Source organism: Urocampus carinirostris, chromosome 5 (genome assembly GCF_059441175.1).
Source record: "Urocampus carinirostris isolate Australia breed hairy pipefish chromosome 5, RoL_Ucar_1.0, whole genome shotgun sequence".
In the NCBI taxonomy this organism is placed as follows: Eukaryota; Metazoa; Chordata; class Actinopteri; order Syngnathiformes; family Syngnathidae; genus Urocampus; species Urocampus carinirostris.
The window spans coordinates 23,256,026-23,277,290 of record NC_142353.1 but is presented as its reverse complement, the minus strand read 5'-3'; the positions used below and the strand labels follow the sequence as shown (position 1 = coordinate 23,277,290).

Here is a 21,265-nt window from a genome sequence, read left to right as displayed (position 1 = left end):
TTACTGCATCCCTGCCTTACAAAACTTGACTTAACTGAGTGAAATAAGATGGGGTTTTTTTTCGGCCCCCTGTTTCAATATTCTACCCACTACAATCATCTATAGCAATTTTGCGCGCTCAAAAACTTTAAAAGAAAAAAATGAATTTAAAGTATTTTAAAATAAGACTATTACATGACGTAAAGTGGAAAAAGTGAAGCGCTGTAGATTATTTCCCGTACTGCTGTTTGAATCTGTGAATTCTCATCTGGATCGTCAATGTCTTTTCAGAATGTAACTTTGCAACTTCTTCGCGACAAAGACTCACTGACAACAAATACAAAAAAGGATTTTGCGGAGCAAGAAGAGAATGCAGACAGAAATAATTCCAAACAGCAAGGCGAGGCAATATGTAACACACTCCTTGTGAAAGAAGAGTGTGTGGTTAGCAAACCGGTAAAAGACCCAATTTGTGAGACTAAGGAGGACCATTGCCACAGCAGTGGCGACCAAATCTCAGATGCTGTTCAAGTACAGGAAGCCTTATCAGATTTAAAAGAACATTTCCACCCTGCGGCAATAGACACTTCAGGCTTGTCATCATCAGGATTTCCAACAAAGCAGGGGGAGGCGGTCCACAATTCCAGACCTTTGGCAAATTCAGAGGCCGGCCTTGATGAAACTCCACTAATTGAGGCTGAAAAGGTGCAAACTACTGCATTGAGTGTGAGTGAGGCTGGAATCACAGACCAAATGGACCCTGAATCCCAGAAAGATTTTGGACCCCCAGTCAAACCACCCCCACCACCAGGTGAAGATAAACATAAAAGGTGAGTGCCCATAGAATTGCTTGCATTTTTGCAGATATACTATTTTTTATTTGCAGATAAAATGTTAAACTCAACTCTCTATACCCAAACCCACTGCCACATAATACAAAAGCGAAAGTGTACTTCTACTGCTACGCGACAAACATATACGCTACCACTTAGGACTTAGGAAACCGAGCTGCCTTTTAGAATCACATTTCTAACCATATTTGCTTAGTGATAAGAGCCTTTATGCAGCGGAATAACTCCAAATCTCAAAGTGTTTTCCTCAGCAAAGTTATTAAAACCAAAAGCTCTGGGTTCCATTTTGTTTTAGGTTGTATTTTAATGTGTGAGTGGCGACTCATTAACTAATTCACGAGTAAACTTGTGGAGATACTAGTTGTGAAACTCTTCAATACACTACCAAACCAGTACAGTCAAGAAGACCATTTTAGCACCCTTGATGTTGTTACACCACATAATGTAGAAAACCTGAAAAAAAATCCTGTTTGTAAGTTTTTCTTTTTATAAGTAACTAAGCTTTTTTAAAGGTGAGCCAATGATAAACCAAAATAAAATTTAAAGGTATAAACCATTGGAATAACAACGTAGAAACCTTAAAAGGTGCTATGTGCCACTGGTATAAACAAATTAAAAGCCATTATTTATCACCTTTCTTGAATCACAAATGAGAATCAACTATTATTGTCTCTGAACTCAACAATTATCATTGAATGATTTCTTTCCTGTTTTGACAAGCTCTGTTTTTTTTTACTTTTCTTCCAGTGTCTAAGAAAAATTTAATATCAAAGACATCAAACTTGTAGTAATACTTTATTGTAGTTGCTAACTTTAAATGTATCTTATTTATGATGCATCCTATTTAGTGTTTCTCATGATGCCCTTTGAGTTTGGACACACATGTAACAATGCCTCAACAAATGATTCAAAAGATAAACAATATCATAATTACCATTTCCACTTAGTTTGTTTTTTCTGTTATTGTGAATTATTCTGTTGCAGCGTATTATTGAGGTCAATGAATTATTTTTATGAATAATCGATTTACAAATTAATTTGATGAAGTGAACTTGAAGGTGGGGTGCGTTATTGAATGTGTCTGGAGGTGCATGCGGCCAACTTACGATGACGCAGGGAGGAGAAAAAAAGGACGAGCTATCGACAGACACTCTTTTTATATGGACCAGGGACGCTTGACCAGATCATGTCTCTTTGGGCGTAGTCTCAGATATCTGAGACCACCAGGATCGGATGTCGTGTTTAAAGTTGCTAAACATGTTAGAAAGCCAAAGAAGTGAGAAATTCGCGCAATGTTCTGTACTTGAAAATGTACCTCCAATCGACATAATTACGTACGGTGAGAACATTAATTTATTAATACATTGCCTTGGATGTTTTAATTACTTTAATAACTTCATGTTATCAGATTTCATTATGGTACATGATGAATTAGTAAGACCGGGAATTGTCCAAAAGGGGACGCCGTCGTCCATTCCAAAGCGAGTCACACTAAACAAAGAAGGTGGAAATCATTTTTGTGCTGGTCTAATTTGTTCTACAGTGGCAAAGAAGTAGAGACTTCTGAAATTGTCAAGTAAATCTCCAGATCTAAATCTAATCGAGCATGCATTTCAATTGCTCAAGAAAAGACTTGAGGCGGAAATGCCACCAAACAAGCAATAACTCAAAGCTGCTGCTGTAAAGGCCTGGCAAAGCACCAATGAGGAGAAAAACAAAAGTTGTGTCGTCTATGTGTTACAGACTCCAGGCAGTGATTGCCTCAAAAGGATTTGCAACAAAATATTGACAACAAACCTTTTTTTTTAGATTACGCTTAATTGTCTAATTACTTCTGAGCCCCTACAATGTGGTGTATTTGGAAAAAAATGTATACAATTCCTTCATTTTCTGTCAGATGTTGTTGTTCAACCACCTGAATTAAACTTGATAATCTGCACTTTAATTCTGGTAAAAAAATTTAATTTGAAGTCCAATGGTGATTCCAACTTGTGAAAATGATGTGTCTGTCCAAATACTTTTGGGGGTAAACTGTACCAAGACATACTGTAAAGAATTACAGACTTGCCAGTAAAATACAGTGCGGGGCATGATTGTGACATGTTTCTTTTTCACTCACTTAAGTTTTCTTTTTCTTGTCAGAGATCTTTGTAATCTTTTGTCATGTTTATTTTCCTGCTGTTATTTTGTTAGTCAATATCCGTATTTCTGTAGGCTCAGCCCGAGCGGGGAATTGTCTATAGAAAACGAAGAGCCCAATCTCCAGGTCAGCACAACTGGAGAATCCATCTCACCTTCGTATCCAGTTTTGGAGGAAGAAAAGAATGAGCTGGTGAGCGTGATTGCCTGAAATCTCTCATTTTTATTGTTGATTAGTTACTACCATATAGTCTTTCAGCTTATAAGAGCAGCAGTTTTTATAAAGGCAATCTGTATACGTATGTTTATTGATGGGCAAACCATTGAAAATGTGCTGTGACTTCAATGCATGTGGCAGAAAGCCATCCAGTGAGCGCCATTTATTGTGTCTACTTTTAAGGTGTATTCATGGCTCATCTTCTTTCTGCGCTCACATCATTTTTCGTTGTTGTTTTTAACATTTTATGTCGTCCTCCAATTCATCTAAAAATATCACTTTAAAAATTGTCTTTTTGTCCATGATATCTATGTGGAGAAACGTTGTATGCAGCAAGATTAGACATGGCACTCCAGGGTAAAACAGGTAATAACGACTTTAAAGAGAAAAATAAGAAAAAAGACTGAAGGATAAATAGGCAAAAATATTTACAAGGTAGTGCTTGGAGACTGGCCTGAGTTATTATAATAGTACAATTTAAGAATAGTGCATCATAAACAATAGTGCAATTAATAGTACAGCGATAAGATATTGCCGCAGAAAAAAAAATCCAAACTAAGTTGCAAAATATATACTTTCAGTTTTGTGTGCTTGTTTAAGGTGGTGATAGCTCTGGGAAAGAAAGGGTCTCTGAGCCTGTTAGCACTTGTTTTTATGGGACTTGTAGCGCCTACCAGAGGGCAACAGGTTAAAAGGGGTGGCGGCCAGGGTGAAAAGAGGCATTTATAATGTAGATTTTGAAGATGTTTGGAAAAGGTTTATTGGAGACTCCAAACCAGAGTTGCAGCCCACCGTGTGTCTTTCAGTGGAGAGCACCGAATGATGAGAAATGTACACCCTAGAAAGAAGGGAAGACGATTACCGTTGAAAACATGAATGTCGTCTTCTTTAGTACAGTCATAGTTTTTCAGAAGGGCAGGTAAACTGCTCTTTAGTAGTACAAAGTATTGTATTATGTAACAGATTTTTCAGATATCTTCAGTATATCCTGTTTTTCCATCAGCTTCCTACAAAAGCAACAATTTGCAAGTTTGTTTTCATGATTGAATACTACGATTATATTTTTTTCCCCCCACACTTTTTTCAACCTACTTGGATGAGTTACTATAATATGTTGTTTTTCCTTCAGAGCATGAAGGGATGTCCACCACCAGCTGATGATGTGGATGATGATGATGATGTCAACCCTAACTGGCTGAGTTAAAACAAAATTAAAACTGGAGTTTTGCAGAGCAGAGACCAGAACAGCGAACGTTTTATTTATTCTAATATTGAATGTTGCTGCCTCTTCAGACTGGATAGTTGACCAAAAATGGATACGGTTTGGGTGTAATTTGAAAGAAATGCAGTTTGATGTTTTTTTTGTTTTTTGTAAAATCTGTTTAAGATTCTGAGGATTAAAAACTCCAAACAAGTCCAAGGTTTTGCTAACTAAAAAAATGTGACCTAGATTTATGATTTAAAAACTTTTAAGTGATTTACAATTTGAGACTGGGAGGTTCGGGTTCGCGCCCCGGCCGAGTCATTCCTAAGACTTAAAAAGTGGTCGGCGGCGCCCTCTCTTGGCTGCGGCTGCATCGGGTCAGGTGCAATCGACATTTCGTTCTGTGTACATTGTTACACAGAATGACAATACAAGGAAATTATTATTATTATTATTATTATTATATAAATTATCAAGTGTATTAGGTTGATTGCTTTGATTGAGATGTTTTCCTTAATGGAAAATATTGTACAAGTGATGTACCCATTATTTTGTTTAGTAGAGTAACTAGCTTGGCATAGCAAACTTGATTGTACTTTATTTTAATAAACAACGACCTAAAGAATGTAATGGTCAAGGCCATTGTCTGAATAAACAGTGCCCAAAATAAAAACAAGTAGTTATTTGGGACGTCCATTACTGGCTGTCTAGCTGGTTAAATGTAGACACTCAAAAGCTAAAAGAGTTTAGTGTCTAAAAAGATATAAGTGAAAGGAGCGCTTAATTTCCCTCAATGCCTTTCGACTAAGATACACTCAAAATGATGACTCAACGCCACTACACAGCAATGTTTCTGTGTCAATGCAAATTAATGGAATTTAAAAATGAATGTTTCTAAAAAATAAGTGTCCAAGAATTTTTGTTAATCTGATATATTTATTTTACAACAGATTATATGCGTTTAGCTAAATTATTTTTATGCGTCTGTAATTTTTGTGACTTTAATAAGAAATAAATTCAGACCTATTTTCATGAAGAAATAATTAAATTTAATATAACATCAGGGTCTTTGAAGACAGACATTTTGCGAGTGTGGCCTCTTGTGGAAAATGAGTTTGACACCACTGCTGTAGAGGATTCAACACATCAACCTCAAGACGATGATCAGTGCAGGTGGGTGAAGCAGAGGTATGTGTCTGCAACTAAAGTACTACTACAAAAATACTACAAAGATACCAATCCAGTAATACTATGTTACAAAAATACTCTTACCGAAATATCATAATAGAAAAACTGTATAAAAATACAAAAATACTATAGATATGATTTGTTTGTTGCTTGGTTGGATCCCTTAACCACTGTGGTCGTAGGGGCACCATTTCCTCTGATGTGTCTTGGGCAAGTACAGTTTAGTGGCGCCCATCCCTCTCTACAATTATACTATGGAAAAAAGATAATTACTATTGTAAAAAATATACAAAATACTACAAAATAAAAGCACAGTAACACTAAGTTACTACAAAAATACAACTTGAGTAATACTACAAGAAAATATGACAGATATACTAGATTTTATCGTGGGAATACTACAAAAACACAGCTGCAGAAATACTTAAAAAAAAATAAAACTACTGTAACACTGAAGAAATAATAAAAGTACAACAACACAACAGATAAACTACAAAAATTCTTCTATGGAAATCCTACAAAAATACCGTTGCAGAAATACTGCAAAATACTATAAAATATAACTAGTCAAGTCAATAGTACAAAAACACAGAAATACTACAAATGTGACCAAAAAATCCACAAATATAACGAAAAACAAACGAAATACAGTAATACTAGAAAACTAAATATCTAAAGCAGTGCTAAGAATTAAATGGACTGAACCACTTCAAAGCAGTGGTGTATTTCTGATGCTGCACTTTTTATATATTTTTTGTTTTACTTTTAAAAAAAAAAAACTTTATCCAAGTTTTTCATAATATTTTAGCCTATCTTATCCTTCATTGGAGGAAGAGAGTTTTACACATGCTGTAATTTTTGTGGGTGCTTGTGTTACGCACCCCCCAAAACGGGCTGAATACGACCATGCTCAGCACTACTTCGGGATATCAAAAACAGTGAGCCACATCCAAAATGGCAAAGACATTAACGTTTAGAACTATTGGCCAATACTGCGCAAGACGTTCCCTTCAGCGCAGTTCACCCTGTACAGCGCGTAGGGAATCAAATGGAGTAGGAAGGACAAACACGTAACCGCTTGTTTGGAAATGACAACGAGCAAAATTCGCCCAATACATGTAAGCCAAATTTCAGCTCGTTTTTTCACATTGATATAAATCTCTGTAGAGTCTTTAATGACTCTACCATGAATGGAACGCGAGCAATCGTGGGCATTAGCGCCCTGTTGGTGATCGGCTATGGAACGTGGGCGCTGATTCCACCCGGAGAAGAGAGGCGAAGAGAAATCGTCAAGGTAAACAAATTCATTGTTATTATTTGGGAGTACATGACAAAACCTCAGTAGGTCGTGACTAACCTGCACTACAAACTGTTAAAGTGTAAACAAGGAATTATATGTGCCTAATAAAGGTGGCAGCCCTAACTCTATGATGTCTTTGAAAAGAGTCATCTTGTACCAAGCTAACATTTTTAACATTCATTGGCAACTAAGCCTAAAGACACCTATTTTTGCTCATCAACTGGCATGAAATAATAACGGAGGTTATAATGATTTCATAAACATTTTTAGACGTCAAGTCACATTTTGTAAATGGTAATGCATTGTATAGCGCTTTTCAAGTTTTCAAGTCACTGTGCTTCACACCTACCCATACCTGTCAACCTCCGCGGCTCCATGCCCTTTCAAACTGTCGTCTTTTCCCTTACAAAATACAAAATAATCTTACACCATATTTTTTTTCAAACGTGTTTATTTATGTAGTTTAACATTTTATATTGTACACGCGTTTTATTATATCATATATATACAGTATATTGTAACACACATATATAAAAAAATATTTTGTTGTGAGATACTGAGTTGCTCGACATGAATGAGGTTTATTATAATAAAAGTTCAAAAATGAAGTAGCTTGGACGTTCACTGTAGAAGTAAAAAATACATGCAAATATAATTAAGTAGAATAATACTTTGTCTCATTCAAATTATTAATTCATTTTCTGCATTAAATTATTGTTGGTAATATACTGATTAAAAGGATAACCACAAACCTGTATGTTTTTCATTTTCTCCTTTCATACTTCCTTTTTTATTAACTACTTTATACAACATAGTAATTCGTAATATAATGCATCAAAGCAAGTGAGCCGTTTGAGAGCCGCTCTCTTTAATGAGTTGAGCCGAAAAAAAACGGTTCTCTAAAACGAGACGTACTTCCTTTCACTACACAACTACCACATGAAATCCGAGGAGGCAGACGCATGCGCACAGTAGCATCAAACTGCTCGCTTCGTTTGCTACGGAAAAAAACGATACCAAGATTGAGGCTACTGCAGCGAACTCGTTTGACTTGATTGGTTTGCCTTTTCGTCATAGTCTCTGTATACCAGATGGTACCCATAATTGACAAATTTGCATTTTTCCGTACAGATTTTCTTGTACGTCGTACACGTCTTAAACTGCATAATAAGCGTACTTTGTACGGCAAAAACGTATAGGTTGACAAGTATGCGTACCCATTCACACACACTCACACACTGATAGCGGCAACAGCAACCCGCTTAACGGGGGCATTATGGGCAGTGTCACCTAAAGTTGTGACGCTTCATAAGCAAAAGAAAGATTGTCTCTTTACACTTCCATTTGAATAATGCTGCGTAGGGGTTCAGTCTTCATTTAATATAGTATGGATCTGTAATGTGGGCGGCACGTCGGCTAGGTGGTTAGCGCCCAGCCCCACGGTGTGGAGGTTCAAGTTCTACCGCAGCCTCCCCGTGTGGAGTTTGCATGTTCTCCGGGAACTCCGGTTTCCTCCCACATTCCCAAAAAGGTTAATTGGCTGGTGCCTAGGTGTGAATGAGCGAGTGAGTGGTCTGTCTCTGTGTGCCCTGCGACTGGCTGGCAACGGGTTCAGGGTGTCCCCTGCCCACCGCCCGAAGATAGCTGAGATGGGCTCCAGCACCCCTGCTACCCTACTGAGGACAAGCAGTGCAGATAATGGATGGATGGATTTGTAATGTAAAAGAAAATGAAAACACAAGAAACAAAACAAATTATGGAATATATGGGCATAAATGATCAAATTAAAAGTCCTGACCTGTAAAAGTATTTATGTCCCTCTTCCCTTTCTGATTCTGAACTCTATGATTTTGCTTTTCGTATATAGCCTTTAATAGCCCTTAATCACAAAACGTCTCAAAGGACTGCACGGGCTATAATTACACCATCCCCTGATCTTAAACCAACATGCGGGCAAGGAAAAACTTAAAAACCTCAGCACGAGGAAAATAAACCTTGAGAAGGGGCCTCACAAGTGGTAATACCCCTTCCAGGGAGGGCAGGGTGCAATAGATTTAGCATTGGGTAACAGTACACAAAACATGTTGAACATCAATTAATAGAAAATAGGTAATATGTATGAATTTGTTCAGAAAGTGAATGACAGCAACAACACCTCGAGCCTGTAAAATGGTCCAAAGAAGTCCCTGACAGTAACGAAACCTTGTTGTCCGCATAGGTTGCTTTTATTTTTCTGCTGTTTCTTTTACTTTTAAATTAGTGCTCTAAACAAATACAGTCTCAGTAAGTTGGACTTTCTGATAGCTCTTAAAGGTGGAGAGTGTTGTTTTAAGGTGTCCTTAAAAGTGGAAATTAAATGGTAAATGGTCTGCAATTATAAAGTGTTTTTCAGTCCACTTAATGTAGAATATTTTCTCTATGAATGATGTGTCAACACTGCCCAACTGAGTTCAAAGTTATAATATTTTCCAAATACGTCTATCTGCTTTTTTAAGTAAGAAAAGGCCTGTTTCAAATACAGTCCAAACGATGAAAAAAAGAAACGAGTATAAGTACTTGAGGAATGAGCTGACTGAGGCTGTGATCATGACTTTAAGCCAGGAGATGGCGGCAGAGAGTAGCAAAATTTTCAGTTGTGGACATCACCTTTAGAGTTAACACAGTGCTCCCCACTAAAATGTGTGACAGTCAGACTTGGACGTTACTGAAAAAAAGGAATTAGTTACAGATTTGAGTGACTTTATTTAAAAAGTAATTGTGTCATCCCTCCAGATTACTGACGCCCACAAGTACTTACTCTTAAAGTAACTGTCTCATCTATCTAATCTGAATCTAATATTCATAAATCCTAATGCGTGTGTGTCGGTTTATATGTGATTTATAGGCTCCGGAACAGCTGATCAGGATTTGGTGACAATGTACACAGTTGTACATTAGGCCTTTAGCTCGGTTTTGTGTTAAAGCACCGCCATTATATATTAACAAAATGGATAAGCATCCGCTGTTGTGTAGTCTGCTTTCAAGGGGTCTCTAACGTCATCTGGTGGCCAAATTTAGTACTGCAGGTTCTGACTATCTTTCATTACAAGCAGCCGAATCCAATCTTCTATCGGCCCTGCAACACTGGGCCATTTTTCTCGTCTAGGTACAAATTGCCGTATGTACTCGCATTGAAGCCAACCCCCTTAACCTACTTTAAAATAGCCACATGATGAAATAAATCATGTGGAAGCAGTGAAGCCTATATATTTCTTGACTTATGCTATAGGGAGAATATCAGTAGGGAGAAACTACTCGTTCTCGTACTCTGTGCTTGAGACCGCACCCCCCTAACTGTATTCAGTTGTATCTTGTCAGTACATCTAAATACGCCCATACTTTATAAATATTGTGTTCAGCGTTATGTTGCTCAAGGTTTGAGGATTGTATGAGTGGATGAGAAATTGTCAGACAACTGAAAAATAAAATCAATTTAATGTTGTGCTTCTAAAAAGTAGCGTAGTAACGCAAAATGTTGTAACTGCAACGGTCACAAAATGGTTTTAACAAAACGTTACCGTACTCGTTACAGAGAAAGGTAATTACGTTCCAGTAAAGCGTTTCTTTATAACATGTTACTCCAAACACTGGTCACCGTATTAAAAATTAACACGCCTTTATCAAGAGTACTTTAAGGATCAGATACTCTGGGGATGACAATTATACAAGTAGCATACCTTAAAGAGCAACACCAAATGCTTTTTTGTTTATTTTATATTCTAAACTGCTCAACTAATTTCTTTCTAATATTTTATTTTTGATTCATTGCGATACTTGAACGCTTTTTGGTGCTAAACTACTTTTTCGTGTTCATTTTGAGGTGAAATCTGTCTATTTGTCCTACTCGGAGAGTTTGTTGGCTGAGAAAAAGTGTTGCGTCGTTATGGCATCGACTTCACTAACTTACTTGGTGGATTAGTTTGATTAATTTGACCTGTTGGTTGCCGCAATGTTTTTTTTTCCCCACAACATGATTTCTCTGGTCTCTGCCATGTGTATGCCATGTGTTATTCAAGGTGGAGTGACCCTGGTTATGAGAATGTTGGACCTAAAGAGTTGCATACCTGGGATGCTTTTAACTTCAGCACTTTTAAAATTACAAGGTTGATTCGAAATATCAATGTAATATTCCATAGCTGCGGCACTACTGTCAGCCACCTGGTTTCTTTGTCATATTTAAATTTTGTCCTTTAGTTTCTACATTTCCTCCTCACCCATAGAGACAACAGTAATTGCATGTTGTGTCTATTGACCCACAGAATCTGCCTGAGTCAAACCCGATGAGAATGGAGGAGACGAGGAAACGAAACGCTCTCGTAATGCAGAAACTCAAGGAGGCTATGGAAACCAGTGAAAATCTTGCAAAAGGATTTGGAGGACCTGGAAAATAGGCAGAACGCGCTTTGTGACCTTAAGTATGTTGTCTTTGAAATGTACTCCCACATAATTAAAATGTATCTGTTCTACCACTGTTGAGTATGTACAATGATAAAACACCTTAGAACAACGTGCGATTTGAAGGTATTCGGTGTTTATGTTGCCCCTCTAGATATGACTGACAAAAGTTGCTTGCATCTTCATTTTGGGCAACTTTATAAGCACACGGCTCGGTTGCATTTGCAGTTTTGGTTCTTGTTTTCTGTTACAGGCTGTATGTCCTAACATACCCTTTGCAAGTCCCTTAAAGGTACAGCAATACCAAAAGAGCATACATCTGCATGATGCGTATACAATTTTAGAGCTATTGCAAATCTTTGTTTCTAAATAAATCAAAATTACACAGGGTACCATATTCATTTTTTTTCTTTTATGGAGCTTTTTTTTCCCCACTCTTGAGGGGCGTTTCCCATTTCCTGTTTTTCAGTCAATTTACAGCTGATTTTCGTGGGTCTTTTTCTTGTCGTTTTCAAGTCATTTTTTCAGTTGCACAACAAATACTACAACATCTATAAAATATCACACAACTTTCATGTCAAAGCCTCAAACTATCATCCTGTGGGCAGCAAATGACCCCCGGGATGCAAGTTTGAGACCTCTGTTTAAAGGGACAGTGTGTATTATTTAGCGTCTCCTCGTAAAAAAAAATGATTCAAATAATAAACAAAAATATATAAACTTTCGAATAAACATGCATATTAAAAAAAAAATCTATGAATTGAGATATTCGAATTTAATTCAAATAACAAGCCACATTTAGTGGGAGTTGACATATTTTTCTGACATCTTGCTGCTACAGGTGCCTAGAAAACATTAAACTTGAGAAAGACTGTCCCAAAAAAGTGGGGTGGCTTGGTCTCTTTGAGTCTCAGTAGTTTGCATTTTTCGTTGTGCTTTTCAGCACTCTGTTGCTAAAATGTTGTCTTTTGGTTGCACAACATAATAGTCTACCTGTCTACCTCAGTCAATTTTTTCCATTACTGATGATTTAAATTCCCCTTATTAAGCATTAATAAACTTAACAAGCACCTATTTACTTTTAGAAAGAAGGGCTATGTAGAATATGACCAAAGATAATTCGTGTATACAGTCTTTCAGCAGCTTTTTTAGTTTTTTTTTTAGTATTGCTTATAATAAACGTAGCAATGTATTAAAACTTCCCGTGCAAAAATTGGTATACATCTTACACAATTTGAAACTATCAAAAAAATATAGTCAAGTCACATTTATTTTTATAGCCTTTTAATCACAAAATGGACTGCACAGGTTACAATTACACCATCCCCCGGTCTTAAACCATCATGCAGGCAAGGAAAAACTCAACCCGATATATAACCTAGCATTTTTAAAAGGCACTTACCTGTAATAAAGGACACAACATGCTTAAATATGACGTAATGGTTCAGCCCATTTGATTCCTTGCACCGCTCTTGCCCCCTACCCGCTCCTCTTTCACTCGGCTAGTCTCACTTGCGGCATAGCAGCGGAGTCTGTGGAGGATCTTGTGCATTACTGTGATCGTATGTTCTACAATTGTTATTTTACCACCCTATACCATAACTTTGTTACATACCTGTCAACCTGTACGTTTTTGCCGCACAAAGTACGTTTATTATGCATTTTAAGACGTGTACGATGTACAACAAAATCTGTACGGAAAAACGCAAATTTGTCAATTATGGGTACCATCCGGTAACACCGACAATCACGAAACGGCAAATCAATCAAGTCAAACGAGTTCGCCGCGGTATCCTCTATCTCGGTATCGTTTTTTTTCGTTGCAAACGAAGCGAGCGGTTTGATGCTACTGTGCGCATGCGTCTGCCGCCTGGGGATTTCCCATCATGCATCATCTCGAAAAAAAAATACACTGTGTACGATTATTTTGTATTTTGTTCGGGAAAATACGACAGTTTGTACGGGCATGGAGCTGTGGGGGTTGACAGGTATGTTTTTGTCACCAACAGATACAAGTCCTCATTTTAGCTGCATTGAATCGTAGTAATATTTTTTCTACCAACCACAAAGTGTAATGTGATGATCACAAATGGTAAGTGACACTACTGAACAGCGTTGAATTATCCTAAATCACTTTAAGTGAAATGAAGTGGGGAAAAAAATGACCAAGCCACACACTTTGCGCCCCCCAAAACTCTGAACCTAAAACCGCTCCTTGATCCCTGGTACACAGGTCGTCGAACGTACTATACGAGGTCCTGTAATACCCCCAGCGCCATCAGCGGCGGTAACGAGTCTGTAGATCGATATATCCTGTACACGAGGAAGAGCAATTGTATGAAGATTTGGAGGGTGAACATTTTGAAGCGGACCTCGAGGCGAAACTGGAGCAAAAAAAAGGACAATAAATAACCTAGACTACCCAACATAATGTAAGCATTCCGGATCACAACCAGTGCCTATGAAATATGTCGCGTCTCTATTACTTGTTTTTTTCTTTCTCTGCATGTGATTTACGTCTCGTAATTTTCCCCTGAACGACTGCCATGCCGTGGGAGGCCAGCGGAGCCAGGCCTAAATTTTGAAGCAAATTATTATTTATAGTGTTATATATATCGACATTCACATAGAAATTCTTGAATTATGTGCTAGTCTCATTTGTGCTAAGTTTTAAATTTAGTGGAATAGTTTAGAAATGCTAAATTGGAATGTAATACAATGCAAAACGTTTCGTATGTATTTGTACCAAATCGATGTTTCTCGTCGTCTGTTCAAAATGGCATCTGAATTGAGAATATATATTTGCAAACTATATGGCGTTACAGAACGGTTTAAAAAAAATAATTGCTTTTGTTCTATATCCACGCACCTGGTTTTTCCATTGATTAACTTAAAAAACTGCGATTAAAAATCCGTTTTTCACCACTACTTCATTTTTCGTAGTTTTATTGTTTTAACTACACTTAACGTTTCGGCTATACACATTTTCGTGACATTATAGGGCCAGTTTGTAATACTTATTGACACCACGTGGTACCAAAAATTTTCATTCAATAAAAACAAGAATGCTGGGCAAAAATATCTTACCAATGTTATCTATTTATGAGAAGCCATAGTTGGAGAAATGTATTCATACATAGTAGACTTCATACCAAGTGATTGCTTCCATTTCTGTCTGGCATCGAGCTGCTACACAGTGATCATTTGGCACTTGTTTCAATTCACATTCGACAACAGTGACCTCCAGTGGTCTAATATTACACACTGGGGCTTTAATTTATAAGCTTATGAACCATGAAGTATTCCAGAAACGTTTTTTTAGAATACTCGTAGGTGGAGAAATGGGCATTTATTTTACATGGCATGAGCTTCACCTAACGAGAGCTGACATAATTGTTGGCCATCTTGCTGCTATAGGTACACGTAAAACAAAAAACTCAAAAATCCTGGGCAAAAAAAAAATAACAGGAAAATGCAGCTTGGTCACTGAATCTCCATAGTTTGTATTCTTCCATGTGCTCATGAGCACTCGTTTTTGGTTGTGCTACACAACACAGCGACATCTAGTGGTAAAATAATCCCTTAAGAACAAATTTATGAAAATAGTGGGTTTTGAAAAAAAAAGACGAATTGGAGAGTTTCAATTAGGGGCGTATCTCAAATAATACTTAGTTATACACAGTTGCTGAAAGTTGTCATTGTTGTCAAGTCGTTTATTTGTATAGCCCTTAATCACAAGAGGTCTCAAAGGGCTGCACAGACCACAGGCTATTAGACTATTATTACTCCACCCCCTGATCTAAAACCTCAGCACGAGGAAATTTAAGAAACTTTGAGGAGCACAGTATTTTATCTTTTTTGGTAGATTTTAGATATTTTAATTATATTTCCCATTATTTTCAATGTTAATGGGTTTTTATTAAAATGTAAAGTTTATTCTTTGGTTTTCTTTTTTACCTTTTGTTATATTACCTTTTCCATAGTTGTCTTTTTCTTTATTGTTACATAATAATTGGTAATGCAACAAAACCACTTACAGAGCCGTTGTTTGTAAAGGCAAGTGAATGTCGAAACTTATTTTTGGCTAGGTTGCATTCAGTGGTTTATTTAATGTCCTTCAACGTCCGATTCACCAAAGAGTTATTTCCCACGTCCTGCTTTTTTGTATGTTTGTCTTTGAGGACATTTCTCTAACATTTGTTTCTGGCACCATGAGTAAAAGTAGTGTGATGATGAGATTAAACACGCCTTTTTCGGGTTTCGTCTGTATCCTAGTAGTCTAGTGGATATGATACGGCGCTCTTCCTCTGTCCACTCCACGCATCGGCCCGGTACTGCAGTACTTTCGGAAACAGTGCATTCGCAATGATCGCAGCAAGGCTTTAAGGCTAGGACCTTAGCTTGGCCTTTTGGCTGAGAGTAAGAGTCCCGGCTCCTAGGCTTTGTAGCGTATTATGAACTGACCGATAACGGATAATGAATAAAGAAGATAGAACAATAACCCTTAAAAAATCCCTCCCGCTCCTGTCGTGATTCAGTTTTAAATCCCGTCTAATGTTTTACAACTGTGATCAGCAATATAATTCAACAGATCAATCAATGCACAGATATGATATTTATTCATTTCTGTTGCAACCCTAGCCCTCAATGTAATTTTGATACAATTTATTTTGTTCGATTCATCTTTTACAGTCGTATGAGACTGGGAGGTCGCTGGTTCGCGCCTCGGCCGAGTCATACCTAAGACTTATAACATTGGTAAAATGGCGGCGCCCTCTGTTGGCTGCGGCTGCATCGGCTCGCTACAACGGGTCAGGTGTATCGACATTTCGTTCTTACAAAGAATGACAATACAAAGGAAATTATTATTATTATTATTAAAAGTGTGGGCACCCCTGATCATTTTCAAGATATTCCTTTATAAATTATTGGTTGTCTGGATCAGCAATTTCAGTTAGATATATCATATAGCAGACAAGCACAGTGAAATCTGAGAAGTGAAATGAAGTTCATAGGATTTTTAGAAAGTGTGCAATAATTACTTAAACAAAAGTAGGCAGGTGCATACATTTGGGGAACCTTTTTGTTTTATTGATTTGAATACCTAGAGCACTAATCATTGAAACACATAATTTGTTTGGTATGCTCATTGACCCTTGACATACATACATTGGTTCAGCCAATCAATAAGAAAAGGTATTTAAGGCGGCCAGTTGTTCTCTTTGCTTCTCTGAGGAACAGCAAAATGGCAGCCTCAGAACAACTGTCAAATGACCTGAAAACGACGATTGTTCAACATCATGGTTTAGGGTAAGGACACAAAAAGCTAGCTCAGAGATTTCACCTTTCAGTTTCCACTGTGAGGAACATAGTGAGGAAATGGAAGACACAGGCACATTTCTAGTTAAGGCAGGCCAAGAAAAATCTCAGATGAGCAGAGGCGAAGGATGGTGAGAACAGTCAAACTTAACCCATAGACCAGCTCCAAAGACCTACAACACGATCTTGCTGCAGATGATGTCACTCCGCATCGTTCAACTATTCAGCACAGTTTGCACAAGGAGAGCTGTATGGGAGAGTAGTGCGGCAGAAGCCTTTTCTGCACACATGCCACAAGCAGAGTCCCTTGAGGTATGCTAATGCACATTTGGACAAGCCAGCTTCATTTTGGAATAAGGTGCTGTGGATTGATGAAACTAAATTGTCTTCGGTATCATCCGTAATCATGGTAAATGCGAACTCACTACCAAATAAGACCAACGAGTGCTGGTGGAAAACATCGAAGCGCACAGGGAGCGCAGTTGCTGTGTTTTGCGGAAACGTGGCTCACGTTTAGCATTCCGGACGCTAACGTGTAGCCACCCGGAGCAACCAGGAGCAATCCGGCTTCAGCGCCGCTATACAGAGACACAAAAGCCTGGGGGGATCGGAGAGGAGGCGGACTTGCTAACACGAGGTGGTGTATCCCTGGACACAAAGAAAAGATTTCCATCTGCCGCAGGGATGTCGAACTTTGGGACTAGCGTAAAGTGACGTCATCCACTCCGCTACAAGCACCCCTAGGGCATCATGTTAATCTGTTAATAAACAACGGGGTAGACTGCTGGAAGTGTGAATTTCCCTACGGGGATGAATAAAGTATCTATCTATTTGGACATAACAATGGGATGTATGTATGGCGGAAGAAGAACACACCATTCCAAGACAAACACTTGCTACCCACTGTAGCAGAAGACTAATTTTGAGGATGTGACTTGTAATCCGGTGCGCCTAACAGTACGGTAAATACTGTAAATATTTCTCTCTCCACAGAATGCCTAAAACAAAGGAAGTTATCTCCACCACCTCTGGGAGTGAGTCAGATAGTGAATTTGAAACCAAGGTTTGTCTGTCTTTTAAGTTGCAACTGCCATTTTGAATGTTTTGGTGATCTTTCTGTGCTTTTTCACATGTACAACTCCATCTAGTCAGTGATTTTAAAAACATGTTATCTTTATTTCAGGCAAAGAAAAAGAAGTCGAGTACAACCGAGAAACCGGCTAAGAAAGCAAAGACCGCAGAAGGTGGTAAAGCTGGCGGGTCTTCCAAAAGCAGCGGTAACACTGACGACAATATGTTCCAGGTGAGTGCAAACATTGTATCCATCATCAATAAATCTGCCAAAAGATAGTCTTTGCAACATACAAACTGGATTAAGCGAGACAATGCAACGTGATAATTATGCGTCGGCTTTTAGCATTACATCACTGCTTCATGGAATGGAGCAAGAGTTTAGAACAATGTACAGTGAAACCTCCACATAGGTGTTTCATTTGTTTCACGAGCATTCTCGTAACCCCAATTGCTCGTGTAATGAGCACCTTTTCCTAATATAAAATAATTCAAATTTCCTCTGTTCCGGGCCTTCGAAAGAATTTAAGTTTTTATCCCTAAAACAGATTCAAATAATAATTGAACAAAAAAAAATATGCAATACGATAAATAAGATATTAACAAAAAAAAATTACGTTCATTATGAGCACTTACAATGAAGTGAGTCGGCAGTTGCTAACGTAACGGACGTTTATGTGTGGTGCGAGAGAAGGGACGAAGCTTGAGAGACTGTTGATTTTATGTAAGCCCTCAAAAAAGAATTACCTTCTGTGGATACCGCCTCAAGTTGACATTAGCTCAGGAGGTAGAGCGCTCGTCTTGATCGCAGGTTCGAATCCAGGTTCCTCCGTGTAACACCTCGAAGTGTCCTTGGGTAAGACACTGAACCCCTAATGCCCCCAATAAGCAGGTTGGTGCCTTGCATGGCTGCACAGCCCCTATTGGTGTGTGTGAAGGAGAAAATGTGAAGCAGATTGTAAAGCGCTTTGAGAAGTCTTCATTGACTTGAAAAGCGCGATATAAGTGCAGATCATTTCATGTCCTTGTAGAAAGATGGTACCTTCTCGTGTATGTTCATCTCCCGTTAGCTAATAATAAGCTTCTCCATCCTGTCCTGAATAGTGTTCCGCGGTCTACCTGGTTCCCATGGATATCTCGTTAGAAACCCCTGATGTATACAGTTTATTCTGATAAATCCAAAAACTGGAATTGCCACCCAAAATTGAATATTTCTTGTATTTAAACATACAATTTTTACAAACCACAAAATCATTGAACCTCAAATAACGTTTGATGACAACAAACCAGGCTCATATCGCAAACGTTATACAACTTATAATTGTGTGTACACAAAAGTTAAAACTTAAACGGAACGTTTTTACCCTTTATTTCTCTTCACACACATACAGATTGGAAGGATGAGATATGTGTCTGTTCGGGACTTCAAAGGTAAAGTTCTGATCGACATCAGAGAGTATTGGACGAATCCAGATGGCGACATGAAGCCCGGGAAGAAAGGTGAGGACATGAAACGATCCATGCTGTCAAATTGTCTAGTTTGTTCAATATACCAGTGAAGAGTTCACTTATTTTTTTTATGACACACTGCAATACATGCATTTTTTATACTTACTCATAAACGTTCTTTTTTCATCTGTTTTGAGGTTTGTTTGACTGTTCCTTAAAACAGGCTTTTTCTTACTTTTAACATTTTCAATGCTAAACTAACAAGAACTGTGGTGACGAGCATAAAGTCGCTCTATAGTTTTAGGACCGGTTGGTCAGAACCAATCCCGGTAGTAAGTTAGATGTTACCTGTATTCCAATTAGGGATGCACAATGATTATTGTCTTCAGGGTTCCCGCGGATCTTTGAAAAGTCTTCAAAAGCATTAAATGAATTCTAAAATATAAGGCACTCATTGGCATTTCAATGTCTTTTCAAAAGTCATAAATTGTGAACACATTGGATTTGTATTTGTTTGAACTGCAAAGATTCATTTGAAAAAAGTATTTTTTTATGATTCATCATAAAAATGCTCAATAGTTCTATGGAACTAGTAGTTGTATGCCAGTTTAGACTGGGGGTCCATGATATACTGGCAACATCCTTTTATTTATGGTTTTTCTTGTCTAACACTTGTGAGAGAGTTATGTTTTTCAGAGGGAACGTTTTCAAATGGACTAAAATAGGATTTATAAAAAAAAATTGCCTCTAATTCATGTGGTGATTTTTGGTTTATGTTTCAATTGTGTGTGTTTTTTTTAATTATTTATTTTTTTAATTTGTCGACTTGGTCTTAAATTTGATTTCAAAGGGCATTAAAAAGTCTTTAAAAACCCTGAATTGACCTTGCTTTTAGCTGTAAAAACCCTGTTCATTATTGTAAGCAAAAAACACCAAGACATACGTAGAAATAATTTGATTATGCGTGTGTTTTTATTTTTTTCTAAAAATAACTTTTTAATCGCTTACCGGTATCGGTAAGAAGGGGGAAAAAAGGCTATTGTGCGTCTTTTATTCATATTTATGTATTCCTATGTGTGTTCAGGATCGATTTTTAAGACTTTATTCGAATGAGTGAGAGAATTCCATGCCTCTTTGATTTCAATGCATAGCAACAATGCTGATTTCTAATATTTTGATGCTTAACTGTGGCATCATTTATCAGTTTTGAGAAACTAGTCTAAGTCTGACGATCCCTTATTTTTTTGTGCAAATTCCTTGTTTGTTATTCAAACATCTCAACCATATTAACTTCTTTCCACTGATGAGAATTTCTAACTTGTACGATGCAAAATTTTTAGCAGCGCCAAGTGTACAAGTGAAAATCTTGTGTACCTCCAGTGCCAACGAGCCCTTTTTTTCAAGCACGTTGAATCCGGCTATTTAAGAGAATACCTGAAACAAGATGATATTTTATTTTTCATATCAAATGGAGATGGTTTGAATTGAAGTGTTTATTCCCTGTTTTTTTCCCAACCCATCTTTCAGGCATTGCCCTGAATCCAGAACAATGGAACCAACTGAAGGACCAGATTTCAGAAATCGACGATGCCATTAAGAGCATATAAAGCATCTCGGTAACCTTTACAAATGTTGGCTAGCTCTGTTTGTAAAAAGCCTAGGTTTCTTTTGTAACTGACTTAAGATTGGACGTTTCCTATTGTTTTGTGTAAGAACTCTTGCTTTTTGTTCTTTGTTTCCTATGTTAAGCTGTGTAGTGAGGATAAAGTTGAATGGTGAATGTCAATCATCGTTGTGTGTCCATAGTAAAACTAAGACAGTTGTTTGGAATTAAAGTTTTTCAAATGTGTTAATTCTTGCTCAGAATTGGACTTTCATGTTGCCTAAACCTCTGGTTTGTTTAATCTGCTTTTTTTAATTAGCAGTGATCATTCGCAATTGTCAAGTCAAATGATACAATGGTAGGCAACCTGTCTAATGTCTAATATTACTCTTGTGGCGCAGCCCACTGATAATAATCATGATTATAAGCCTACATTTGCTTTATCATATCACCAGGAATTTAAATGACATGGGAAATGCATTTTTTTTTTGACTCGTCACACTGTTTTTGC

The 21,265-nt window shown here is 37.6% G+C and overlaps 3 protein-coding genes across 4 annotated transcripts in view; all 3 read left to right on the top strand.

The window, feature by feature from the left end:
- The window catches only part of fkbp15b (FKBP prolyl isomerase family member 15b), a 34,877-nt gene extending 30,271 nt beyond the window's left edge, over positions 1 to 4,606 (top strand). For both annotated transcript variants that reach the window (XM_088336208.1, XM_088336207.1), the window contains 3 exons: positions 271 to 809; positions 3,045 to 3,162; positions 4,316 to 4,606. In XM_088336208.1, coding sequence (XP_088192334.1) covers positions 271 to 809; positions 3,045 to 3,162; positions 4,316 to 4,390 — 732 coding nt within the window. In that variant the 3' untranslated portion in view covers positions 4,391 to 4,606. The remainder of the gene's footprint in view (positions 1 to 270; positions 810 to 3,044; positions 3,163 to 4,315) is intronic.
- Positions 4,607 to 6,596: 1,990 nt separating this feature from the next.
- Positions 6,597 to 11,428, top strand: uqcc3 (ubiquinol-cytochrome c reductase complex assembly factor 3). The gene is made up of 2 exons (XM_088335097.1): positions 6,597 to 6,872; positions 11,177 to 11,428. The coding sequence occupies exons 1-2, from the start codon at positions 6,765 to 6,767 to the stop codon at positions 11,306 to 11,308; spliced, it is 240 nt and encodes a 79-aa protein (XP_088191223.1). The 5' UTR covers positions 6,597 to 6,764; the 3' UTR covers positions 11,309 to 11,428.
- A 2,150-nt stretch (positions 11,429 to 13,578) lies between these two features.
- Positions 13,579 to 21,004, top strand: LOC148365785 (activated RNA polymerase II transcriptional coactivator p15-like). Its single transcript, XM_088336206.1, has 5 exons — positions 13,579 to 13,744; positions 17,625 to 17,694; positions 17,815 to 17,934; positions 19,094 to 19,202; positions 20,679 to 21,004. The coding sequence occupies exons 2-5, from the start codon at positions 17,626 to 17,628 to the stop codon at positions 20,756 to 20,758; spliced, it is 378 nt and encodes a 125-aa protein (XP_088192332.1). The 5' UTR covers positions 13,579 to 13,744; position 17,625; the 3' UTR covers positions 20,759 to 21,004.
- Positions 21,005 to 21,265: the final 261 nt, after the last annotated feature.

What these genes read in the sequence shown, in the direction of transcription:
- LOC148365785 (XM_088336206.1), top strand. Translation starts at nt 17,626, where the DNA reads ATGCCTAAAACAAAGGAAGTTATCTCCACCACCTCTGGGAGTGAGTCA. An exon ending in ATAGTGAATTTGAAACCAAG is followed by an intron (nt 17,695 to 17,814) that starts GTTTGTCTGTCT and finishes TCTTTATTTCAG; the next exon opens with GCAAAGAAAAAGAAGTCGAG. An exon ending in CTGACGACAATATGTTCCAG is followed by an intron (nt 17,935 to 19,093) that starts GTGAGTGCAAAC and finishes ACACACATACAG; the next exon opens with ATTGGAAGGATGAGATATGT.
- uqcc3 (XM_088335097.1), top strand. Translation starts at nt 6,765, where the DNA reads ATGAATGGAACGCGAGCAATCGTGGGCATTAGCGCCCTGTTGGTGATC. An exon ending in GGCGAAGAGAAATCGTCAAG is followed by an intron (nt 6,873 to 11,176) that starts GTAAACAAATTC and finishes ATTGACCCACAG; the next exon opens with AATCTGCCTGAGTCAAACCC.